General features: G+C 43.5%; 1 protein-coding gene across 3 annotated transcripts in view; it reads left to right on the top strand.

Moving 5' to 3' along the window:
- Window positions 1–795: 795 nt before the first annotated feature.
- Window positions 796–12,383, top strand: part of KDM2A (lysine demethylase 2A) — an 86,609-nt gene continuing 75,021 nt past the window's right edge. For 2 of the 3 annotated variants that reach the window (XR_004904046.1, XM_028515255.2), the window contains exons 1-2: window positions 796–1,661; window positions 2,875–3,003. Coding sequence is in view for 2 of the 3 variants with exons in the window: in XM_028515255.2 (XP_028371056.1) it covers window positions 2,962–3,003 (42 nt within the window). In the remaining variant the exon portion in view is untranslated. The remainder of the gene's footprint in view (window positions 1,662–2,874; window positions 3,004–12,383) is intronic. The other variant, XM_028515254.2, reaches the window with a different exon arrangement.

The raw sequence follows: 12,383 nt of genomic DNA on the forward strand, positions 1-12,383 counted from the left end.
GCGGCGGGGGCGCCGGGCCTGCCCGGGGATGGCGGGCAGGCCGGCCTCGGCCCACTGGCGGGCGCAGGGTGAGGGCAGCAGGCGGGAAGGCACCCCTGGCCCGCGCCCTCTCGCCCTGGGCAGGCCCGAGCGGGGCGCCCAGGTCGGGTCGGCCGGGCCCGGAGGCCTGACCCCGGGAGATCCCGCTTTGAGGCGGGCAACGGCTGCCCTGGCCCAGGCCGCCGGGCCCTCAGGTCGTGTGACTGCGAAGGGCCGACTGGGGCAGAGGACGGTTGCAGGGGTACTAGGCGCTTCCCCCCACTGCTGGGGGCTAGCTGTGCTTGGTCGGGGGGGGGTCGGGGGTCACCACCCTCCCGGGAGAGGTGGGGGAGGGCCGCCAGCACAGCTGGCCGGCGAGGGGCGGGGTCACAGAGGCGAAATGTGTGTGTATGTGTGTGTTCGAACGAGGGCGTGGGGGGGCGCAGAGCGCGAGCGGAGGAGGAACCGTGGCCTGCGCGCAGGCGCGAGCAGCGGGCCGGGCCTGAGCTCTGGAAAGAGGCCGGCGGAGAGTGGGGGCGGTGGGCCTGCGGGAGGGCCGGCGGCCTGAAGCCGAGGAGCCGGGAGGGGGGCGGGGAGCCGCGTCGGCGTCGCCGGGCGCGGGCGTTTCGAGGCCGACGCATCCGCGCGTGCGCGCGCCAGCGGAGTGTCCGCGTCGAGGAGAGTGACGCGTGCGCGTTCACGTGCGCCCGGGAGAGCGGTAAGAAGCGTAGGGAGGCTTGAAGGGGAGTGGGGGGTGGAGAGGCGAGCCGGGGGAGGGGTGGGGAGGCGGCGCCTGCGCAGTGTGCCGCGGAGGAGCTGTGTGTATGTGAGAGTCTGACGGGTTCAAAATGGCGGCGGCTGCTTCAGCGGCTCCTCCTGTGTGAGGGAAACAACACCCCTCCCCGGCAGCGGCGGCGGCAGCGGCGGCTGCGGCTCGCAGAGCACCTTCCCCGCGGCCGGGCCTGTCGCCGCTCTGTCTATTCTGGGCAGGGGGCGCTCCGGGAGGAGGGACAACGCCAGGGGGCCCATCCTCCCCAATCCCTCCTCTGCGACTGGGGAGTAGCCGGGGTCTCGTCCCACAGCGCGGAGCCCGGTCTGAGGGGGAGACTCGAGGGGAGCCCGGGCCCCCAGCCCGGCGCGCCGCTCCCGCCCTCTCCGCCCCCCCGGGCCGGGGCCCGCGTTCCGGGGGGCCGGGGCGGCGCGGGGAGCCTCGGGCCGGCCGGTCTCAGCTGATCGGCCGCGGCTCCCGGGCTCCGGAGGCGGCGGGGCGGCTGCTGGCCGAGGGCGCAGCGAGGCGGGCGCTCTCCGCGGCCGGGGCCGGCCTGGGGCTCGGGCTCGGGCTCGGGCTGCTGACCGCCGGCCGCCGGCCCGGGGGAGGCGGGGGCGCCCTGGGCTCGGCGCCGAGGGGTCGCGCTCTCCTCTCCTGACGCCTCCGACGCCCGGTCTCCGAAGCCAGAAGAGGAGGCTCGCTTCGGCAACTGTTTCCTCTGTTTTCCGGGTCGCCCCGACCCTCTCTGGATACTGGATTGATCCACGGGGGAAAAAAAAAAAGCCGAAGACGACGTTTGGGATTTAATTTTTCCTCTCAGTTTCTGGAATCTCTTACTTCTCACTTGGACCAGAACTCACGAGCAAAATCCCCGGTGAGATTCCCCCCTCTACCCTCCTACCCCCACCCCCCTTGGAAGTTTGGTTCGCTGTGTTATCCAAAGACTTAATGTAAAGTTTCTATTTCTTTTTCCGATGGGCGAACCACCGAAACGCCTTTCCCAGGGGGAGCCCGGCGCGATGTGCCGTTTTTCCTCTCCGGCCTGGCTGCTCTCGAGCCCGGGCGGTGCTCGCCCAGGGGGTGCAGACGCGGTTTCTCTCCCGACCTGGGGCACGGGCTTCCTCCAGGAGGGTTCTGCCGCGAAGTGCTCTCGCAGACTGTGTCATCGGGTCCTCTGGTCTCGTGGCAGTTTTGAAAGGATGCTGTTAGCGTGGCCGTAGTGTTAGAAAAGGGGAAACAGATCTGCATTCCCTATGGAAGCCATTATCTATAGGAATATTTAGGGGGGGGGAAACACCTTTCTGGGTGTTGTGTAGGACGGGAGCGCGTACCTGCCTTTAATTCTTTGAAAAGATGCATTTTACTTATACCAATAGGCAGGACTGTTTATTTTGTACTTTATTCAGAAGGATCTGATGGAATTTTTGCCCGTGATTTGAACTCTTGAATTTGTTTCAGAGTTGTACACATCTTGGGCTGGGGAGGAAGGTTGGTTTGGGAATGCAAAGGTCCGGGGGAATCTAGGAGGGAAGGCGACATTCGTCGCCGTTCGGAGAGGTAAGGGAAATTGTTTAGAAGTCTTTCTTCAAATCCTAATTTATTTTCCTCTTTTTTTTTATATGGTTAGTCTGCCATTTTTCCTTTAGGGTCTAATTACCAGTGAGGGAACTAATTTGGTTAGGATCTGGATTATGGATTAGTTCAGGGTGTGCTTCACCTGGTCAGCTCTCCGGAGATAAAAGTCCGGCCCCCACCCCCAACTTCATTTATTTATTTATTTATTTGGCTAGTGCTGCCGTGAAGGGAGCCTTGCTAATTGTATCCTGTGGGAAGAAACAAGTGGTGTGGCCCGACCACAGGGAACTGAAACCAGCATCTCCTTTGGCCTAGGCCTCAGACTGTTTAATGAGATTAACGTTGGTCGTGACATGGAACCACTTGCCCGAGCGCAAAGAGGTCCCAAACTGATGAAGAGGAACCAGATTTCTCAGAGCACCTTTAACGTTCACACATTTTAGACACTTCTTTTCGATGAGAAGGAAGCTCGAGTTTGAGTTCTCATCTCTGCTCATATCATCATTCTCTAGTGTTGCAATCAATCTGGTTCCTAAGGAGGAAGAGGAAGGCAGCCCTGGAGTGGTTTCTTTACAGCAATTTCAACAGAAGAGTGAGAGATGGAACCCGAAGAAGAAAGGATTCGTTACAGCCAGAGATTGGTTAGTATTTTGTCGTTTTTAATTTTGAAGCAGAATAACTATAATGTTTCCATTTGTGAATATACTGTGATTACAACTTTTCAGATGGTTTTTCGGTGCAACAGAGGAGAGAAGGTATATCCTATCCAAGTAATTACAGGCTTAATATTCATCCTGTTTGGAAATGGAGTTAGGTGTAGCCTCTGACTTCTACAGAAACCACTGTAAATCAGAGGTTTTTGTGGATTACAAGGTGACAAGGATTCCTAATTTTGCAATATTGACATTGTAATAATTTGAATTAAGTTAGATGAGAATGTAAATTTCAGAGGCCAAACTGAGGAAGGATAATTTGATATAATTTTTGTAAGATTATGGTGGGCCAGGATTTGTGGCCCAGAGCTGGGGAATAGAACTATGGAGTCTTTTTTTTTTTTTTTAAACAAAATAACACTGATAGGTTTGGAGGGTTTGGGAGGGGGTGCTGATTGAGAAAAGGTAGAATAATCAATGCTGATGAAGTTCTGTATTTTTTATTTTGGGAGGGATGTATGCATGTCGTTGAAAGAAATTTTTACTTAGTAATGATTTGGAGGGAATTAGCTTGTTTTGTGCATATGAATACTTGCTCCTAATTTAGGCCCTGCTTCCCTCTCAAGGTTTCCGTGTTGGAGTTTTAAGAATTTGATTTTGTTTCCCTAGTCAAAGAGCTTTATTAATATTCTTACCATATATTTATCTCAGAAATTTCAGTTTGTGTTTGTATAGTGGGGTATGAGGAAAGCCACAGAGTTGTACGTTTTATTATGTGAAATTTGATGAACTAAGAGATTAGAAGATCACTAAAGGAATTTATGGTGGTTTTATTTGGTTCCGTGTTTTAGACTTAGGTAGTTTGGAGGGGAAAAAGTAATTCTTTAATCTGTCTGCTGATGATCTCCACTCTTCTTGAGAAAAGGCTACTTTTCTTCTTCTCGATGTGACTGTTAAAAAGGTGTGGAGTGTACTGGCAAGTGTGTTCAGCGGGCATGTGTTCTGGCAAGCCTTATTTCAGAGACTTGCTTCTTGCCTCCAAGTCCATGTGTTGGGATTATAATTCTTTTATCTCTAACTTTTAGGAATAAACTATAGCAATAGTGGAATTTGTATATTTAGTGTTTACTTTTGTTTCGATTCTTCTTGAATTAAACTTTATTTGGGAAAAAAGAAAGGGGGTGCTTATCATGACAAGCTTATAGGATTGTTGACCTTTTACATAAATATCTGAAGGATCTTGGGATCCAGTCTTTCAAAGGAAGAGCCTTCCATCAAGCAAGACTTTCAACATGGTGGTGGTAGGGAGATAAAAAGACTCTGTGATTTTTTGTCCTGGTAAGATTTTGTTGTTGTTGTTGTTGTTGTTGTTGTTGTTAATTACGGTGACTGCTACCTGTTGTACCCATTAGTAACCCTTTCCTTATCTAACGTATTTTTTTCTCTCGGTTCATATGCAGTTTTGCCGTGTTATGAAAGAAGGAACACCAAATATTTGGGGGGATCTTTCTTAGAATTTTGGGTAATAATTTTTGAAGTTCAGGGAGATTGACACCTTTTCCTAAGATTACATGACAAAATTCTATCTGAAGTATAAATTCCTTCCATTAGCATAATGTTTGATATTAGAGCATATCGATGGCTTATTTATGTGGCAGTTTGTCTACCAAACTTTTGATATCTCTTTGGTGAGTGCTCCTATTACAGAATTCTCTTCTGATTAAGTGCAATCTTATTTGAAGAATCTCAAGTTAACATAAAAGCATAAAGACTAATCTTTATAGTAGTTTATATATTTTTTCTAGCACTGTGTCTATCTTTAAAGTAGGTCAAAGTATAGATCTTAAGATTGTTTTGCAGTAATTGACCATGGAACATAAAGTTTGAAAGACAAAAACAACAGGTTTAATAATTTGGCTTATTGATTAAAGTTTATGTGTGTCTCATACAGTATATATTTGTCAAATTGAATTAAATCGTGTGTTACATTGACCATAGTGGTATTGACTGTTACTTCGTGTTATTTTGGGGAATAGAATCTAAATGCTCATCCTTCTATAACATACCTTCAAAATAGCCACTTGAGAGAGAGACATAGTACTATTAAAAGTCTTAAGTCCAACCTCATTTCAGAACAAGAATGACTTCTTTGTAGTCAGAACCCTTTACCTATCTTTAAAAAAAAAGTTGTATTCTTATTAATAAGAACACTATTCATGATTGAATAGATCCTTTTAATGCCTTTAACTGACACAGCTATTTTAAGTAAACAGGCTGAATTTAATAAAATAAATTTTGATGTTTATATCATCTTTATGACAAGTCATTTAAAAAATCAAATAGCTGGTTTTAAAAATTGCTTTTTTTAAAAACCAAACTATTATTTATCTATTTGGAAGAGAATTGTCCCTTTGAAGATGATGTATATGTATAGATTTGGGGCATAAATTCTATTTTCTGGAGCCAGAAAAAACTTAGTTTGCAGTGGAGGAATTGATATAGGAGGGTAAAGACAGTTGGGCTCTTTTAAAGCAAGACATAGATACATATTTCTTTTTAATGAAAAGATCAGTAGCATTAGTGTAGGGATTCCTAGAACAAAGCCAGATAGATCTCCAAGTCAGATTGATATACCTGAGGAGAACAGAAGCTTCAAGTTTGGTGGTGGGTGCACATTTGGTTGTTTTGAAGTAAAGATGATTTATTTTTGTATTTGTTTAAAAGATTTTATTTATTTTTTAGAGAGAAGGGAAGGGAGGGAGAAAGGGAAAGAAACATCGATGTACAAGAGAAACGTTGATTAGTTGCCTCTTGCATGCCAACAACTGGGGACTTGGCCCACAACCCAGGCATGTGCCCTGACCAGGAATTGCACCCACAACCTTTTTAGTTTGCAGGCTGGCATTCAACCCACTGAGCCACATCAGCCAGGATTATTTCTGCATTTTAATAAATTTGGATGTAGGACCTTATTGAAACACTGAGAGGTACTAAAGATGGAACTTGTGTTTTCTTCATTTGGTTTCAGGAGCCAAAGTGTTGGAGTAGTTTTGGATGTTTGTTACTCTCCATTTAAGTATTTATTTATGGGGAATGTTCAGCCTAGTATCTTACAGTTTTTTTCATCCAAAATCTTAGTTGGACCTGAGCAGTGTGGTTCAGTTGGTTGGGCACCATCCCACAAAGCGAAATGTCACCAGGTTGACTCCTGCTCAGAGCACTTGCCTGGGTTGTGGATTCATTGAGGGTTTGGGTTTGGTTCCCGGTTGGGGTGCTTAAGAGAGGCAACTGATCGGTGTTGTCTCACATCAGTGTTTCTCTCCCTCTTTCTCCTTTCCTCCTTCTCACTCTAAAGATAAATAAATAAAATCTTTTTAAAAACTAAATAAAATGTTAGTTCAATCCTTAGCAATTACAATTGATGATCTTTTAAGTTTTTGAAACCACACCAGTTCTGAGTACTCTGTATAGCATAGAAAATCAAGGGAAAGATAATGTGTTTTTAAAGTAAATGCTTAAGATCTTTGTGCTGTGTAGTTGGATGACCTTCATTTTTAATTTGGGTTTGTTTGTTTGTTTGTCTTCATTTTTATTGGAAAAGATGATCTGTTATACTGAGTTATACAGTAATATCTGCCCTCAGCCTGTATAGCAAAATTCTCTAGCCCCTGCCAAAGGCAATTGTAGAAACAAATGAACACCTAAATCAATGTCAAAGAAAGTGAAGGCAATATACTTCGGGGTAAAAGAAGTTATGTAACCTGAATATTTTTTTCTCTTGAATTCACTTAAACTTTGGTGTTATTTGAAGGGGGAGATGTTGATTTACTTGAGAATACATTTTGCTTGTCAATTTTGTTGATGAGATTAAGAGATTTTCTAAGGATGTTGTTATACCATCAGATGTTTACTCCTGTTAGTGTGCCTTACATGATTTTCTCTGAAAGAGTTAAATCATTGTCTTTGCAAGAAATTGAAGGCATTGCTCTGGCCAGGCGGCTCAGTTGGCTTGGTTGGCTCAGTTGGATCATCCTCCCATGCACCTAAAGGTTGCAGGTTCAATTCTTGGTTGGGCATGTATGTAGGTGGTTTCTTGCACGTTGGGAGGCAACTGATTAGTATTTCTCTCTCATATAGATATTTATCTTCCTCTCCCCCCAACCCCTCTGTCTAAAATCAATAAGCATATCCTTGGGTAAGGATTTAAAATAAGAAACTGGAGGTACTGAAGCCATGATGATGTCCTTACTTTTTTTGGATTATCCCTGAAATTGTCTCCCCATATTCAGCGATTACCAGATTATATCTTTTATTTACAAACAGTCACACGTAGAATGACCCCACTCTAAGGTCTTTCTTTTTTAAAAAAGTTATTGACTTTAGAGAAAAGGGGGAGAAAGAGAAACATGGATTTGTTGTTCTACTTATTTATGCATTCATTTGTTGATTCTTGTAGGTGCCCTGACTTGGGGATCGAACCTGCAACCTTGTACAGGGGAATATGCTCTAACCAATGTTGCTGTCTGGCCAAGTCTCCCACTTTAACATGTTTTGACCAGGAATGGACTAGGCAAAATAAGATCCTCATTTTAAGCCGTTTTTCCCTAGCATGAAAGTGTCATATTGTTAACTAGAAAAACAACTACAGGTGGTCTAAAGTGTTGAATGTGCTTATTTATAATTATTTCCTTAGTCTTAAACTTCATTTTGTGAAGGTACATTGTTCTGAGTGTGTCAGCCTCCTTCCTGATGATGTAGGAAAAACTTCTTGCCCACTTTTGGGTGATTCCAAATGCAGGTAATAAGGAAACTAGTTCTTTATTCTTATGTATTGGTCTTCCACAGTAAGCTGTGTTTTGGGGACCCAGAGTAAGGACTATATTTAAACTCTATAATTTTCACTTGTAGTTTGCTGAACACTAATCACTGCCTGCTATACTTAAGTTTGTTTGTTTTTGCATATCTCTCCATTAGGGTAAGCTCCTTGAGAGTTGGGACTTTGTGTTTGTTTATGGTGTATATTGGATGCTTTGAACAGTGCCTGACACATAGAAAGTGTTCAATAAGTAGTCTTAAAAAAGAAGGTACTCACTTTATAACATAGAAAGTGCTGAAGAAGTAATTTGTTTATGTTGTTGGAAGCCTTGATAAATACTTTGATGTACTACCAGTTTTCTGCAGTGCTTAGGAATAGGCCACTAGAATTGAGGAGAGTTTGATGTGCAAGGATGAGCACAATATCTGGCTATTCAGTCTTGCAGTGTACATAAGAACCAGAAGGTCTAAGCTGTAACAGATAAAAGCTTATGCTTAATACATATGCCAGACGAACACCTTTACAATGTCTGGGCCATTAGAACACATAAGAAAATGGCCATGTAAACTTTAAAAGTTAAGTCTGAATTTACCATAAGTTCTCCTACCTCTAATCCTGTCCTAAACCCTCTACGTCAAAGGTTTTTGCTGACTTAGGCAACCTTAAAGTTGTGAAGTTGTAAGTGAGGGTGTTTGTGTTACTCTCAAGTGTTAGTTTTGGCCATAAAGTTGGGGAATTGATACATTTACTGTACACCATGCTGAGGGACTTAAATTCTTTTTTTTTTTTTTTAACTATCAACTTTTTTTTTTAAGATTTTATTTATTTATTTTTAGAGGGGGGAATGGAGGGAGAAAGAGAGAGAGAAACATCAGTGTGTCGTTACCTCTCATGTGGCCCCCACTGGGGACCTGGCCCGCAACCCAGGCATGTGCCCAGACTGGGAATTGAACCTGCAATGCTTTGGTTCCCAGCCCGCGTTCAATCCACTGAGCTATGCCAGCCAGGGCTAAATTTATTTTATATCCTCTTAATTTTTTCCCCTTGGGAAATGGACATCCTTAAATAGGTTTAATTAATTTACTTCATTTTATTTTTTAAATAATACTATATTTTTGCATTGTGCTTTCACATTAACAAAAATTAAAATTCAATAAACATTTATCACATGCCAAGTACTAGGTTAGGTTCTTTCGTATACATTACCTTATTTAACTCTCAAAGCAACCCTGTAGGTAGATTGTATAATTTTAGGCCTTGATTTTCTTTATTATGGAAAAGGCTTATGGGCAGGGGTGGTGCGGGGTGGGGGGGTGCAGCTTGCTTGACTTGCCCAGGATCACAGTTGGTCAGGGGTTGAACCAGACCTTGAACCCCATGCTTCTCTCACACCATACCATCTCTCTTAGCTGCATTTCATACAGAAGACAAGTGATTTCCACTTCTGTTGTAGGAAGTTGTAGACTAAGTACTTTCTCTTTTTTTGAGACTACTTTAAAACCTTCTTCCCTAACAGATGCCTGCTAAATATCCTAAATGAGATAGCTATAAATACCTGACAGCCAGTGTTTAATCGTATTTTTTAAAAAATTTAGCACATCCTTTCTTTTTGTGAACTTTGAATTTATTGCATTTAATCTATTAAAACACACAGTATTTGTGTAGTTTGTGTATATGTCAAGCCTTTTATTTATGCATGTCACTCATATCATTGTTTTCTGTTTTAAATTTTAGGTTCTTGGGGGTTTTCTCTATCTGTGAGTACTTGGTAAAAACTTAAACCATAAAGATAAAAGGCAGCAGATAGTGACCAAACGTGGTTTTGGCAAATACAGTGGTGAAGGCCTCCTTCAGGTAGGTAGAGAGGAGGAGGGAAGAGGGGGGCCTTATAGGAGGTAAAGACAGCATAAGCTGTACAATGGAATGGGAAGCCTACAAGGTCTGTTCTGAAGAATCCATTAGATGAGTAGGATTAAAGTAGAAGATCTGTTTTGGGAGGGAGGCACTATTGATAATTGTTGGGCACACATTTTAAACAATTAGAAAGGTCAAGTATGGAAAATAGAGAACCATAGGTTATGGTTTATTTTTAATAGAACAGTAATTTGATCAAAGTTTTAGCAGTAATATTTTTGCAGTTTTAGGTCAGGGAGGTGTCCAGAAGAATACAGAAATAAGTTACCTCTTAAGGTGAAAGGTACATGAACTTTAGGGCAGTGGTTCTTGAAGTGTGATCCTCTCATCAGCAGCATACACATTATCTGGGTATCTGGGAACATGCTAGTAATGCACATTTTGGGGCGCTCCCCCATACTTCCTAAATTAGAAACTCTGGGGTTAGGGGTTAGTGAAATGTTAGCCAGGTGATTCTGACGTATGCAAAAGTTTGAGAACCACGGTCTGGGGTATAAGTAGAAATGGAAGGTAAGGGGTGAAAGAAGACGTGTTGGCAGTGAAGGACTGCCGAAGCTTGGTGACCGATGGATAGCAGTGTGTTAGGAGGGAAAAGAGTGTTTGATCAAGGGTCATGAGTCCTGAGTACTAGTATCAGCTCTATCACCAACTGTGATTTGGAGCAAGAGAACTGACATGTCATTGAGGGTATTATAATAACTGATTTCGGAGGATTTTGGAGGCAGATACAATTGAAGAATTGAGGAGGACTATGAGATTAAATCTCAGTTACCAGGAAGATCAGAGGAAGGGATTTTCTTTTTTTTTGAAAGGGAGGGGAGAGAACATGGGTATTTTAGACAGTTGGAACAGATTTGTTTAAAACAGGGATCCTCAACTGGGTGTGATTTTTCTCTAGTCAGGAGAGTTTGGCAATATCTGGAGACGTTTTTTAAAAAGAATTTATTTGTTTGTTCATTTATTTATTTATTTTTTAGAGGGGGGGTGGAGAGAGGGAGAGAGATCGATGTGTGAGAGGAACATTGACTGGTTTCCTTCTGCACACACCCAACTGGGGACCTGGCGCACAACCCTGGCAGGTGCCCGTCCGGATGGGGAATTGAACCAGTGACCTTCCAGTTCGCAAGCCAAAGCTCAGTCCACTGACCCATACCAGCCAGGGCTGGAGACATTTGTGATAGTCAGATTTGGGGAGTACTACTGGTATTTTAGTGAGTAGAGTTTAGGGATGCTACTGAGCTCCCCACAACAATGAAATATCCAGCTCAACATGTCAGTACTGTAAGATTGAAAACCAGTAGATGGTTCTCTCTGTGTTTCCATCCTGATTAGCTGCTATTCATCTTAGAATTTATTTAAAAAGATTTTATTTATTTATTTTTAGACAGAGGGGAAGGGAAGAGGATAGAGGGAGAGAAACATTGATAGGCTGCCTCCTGCATGTGGGGACCTGGCCTGCAACTCAGGCGTGTACCCTGACTGGGAATGGAACCAGTGACTTTTCAGTTTGCAGTCCAGTGCCCAACCACTGAGCCATACCAGCCAGGGCCATCTTAGAATTTTACGTCTGTCACAAAACATCTCGAAGTATTCTCAGATTGTGTTTCTCAGGGCTTTGCCCAAAGTAAGTGTGAAGCATTTTTATTTGTCGAATTTTCACAAAACTAACTTCATGGTCATGGCAAATCCTCAACCCAGTTGCAGATTTATTACTCCTTTTAACTTTAACTTATCTTGACATCAACTTATTTGGATAACCAAAGTAAGCATTCACTGTCTTGGGAGCAATAATTAAGTTACAACTAGACATTTCCTTTTGATATTCTCTGAAGAATAAAAAATGATATAAAATTGCAGTGTTTATGCGAGCAAATATTGAAATATTATGAATTGCCCTGCAGTTCAGTACTCCATGGCCATTCCTGAGAAACAACCTTGTGAGCTGGTTGTAGCCCTCAGTGTGAATTTAAGGTAGACTATTACTCCATCTCTTTATGATCCTGGGTCACAGAGCAGTAACTTGGCCAACCCATTCTTATATCTGACAGCGACCTCAAGAGAATGTAGATTTGTAAATACAGTGATCATTTTGTAGTACTTTGTCAGCATTTAAAATTTTTTAAAATTTTATGGTTTGTTTATTTAGAGGGGAAGGGAGGGAAACATTGATGTGAGAAAGAAACATCCATCAGTTGCCTCTCATGCATCCCAACCAGGGACTGAACCCTCAACTGAGGCATGTGCCCTGACCAGGAATTGAACCAGAGATCTTGTGTTTTGTGGGACTACGCCCAACCAATTGAGCCATGCTGGCCAGGGCCATTTTATACTTAAGTTTCCAGAGTACTTTCCTGTTTCATGTGTCTTTTGGCCATTTTAATCTTTTGATCATCACAAGGGGTTACTGGAACTCGAGGATGGTGCTACCATATAGCACAATTCCAGAAGGTGCCCTTCACACATCCTAATCTATGTGGAAGGTGCCCTTAGAATTGTGTAGTGTACAAAAATAATGGTGACCCTTCTGGGGTGGATAAGATAAAGGAAAAGTCAGCCTGTGTATTTGAAATATTGAGAGGAAAATTTCAGTCTGATGGATAATGGTACACATTGAGTATACACTGTATGCTTGGTATTG

Source organism: Phyllostomus discolor, chromosome 6, assembly GCF_004126475.2.
Source record: "Phyllostomus discolor isolate MPI-MPIP mPhyDis1 chromosome 6, mPhyDis1.pri.v3, whole genome shotgun sequence".
NCBI lineage: Eukaryota > Metazoa > Chordata > Mammalia > Chiroptera > Phyllostomidae > Phyllostomus > Phyllostomus discolor.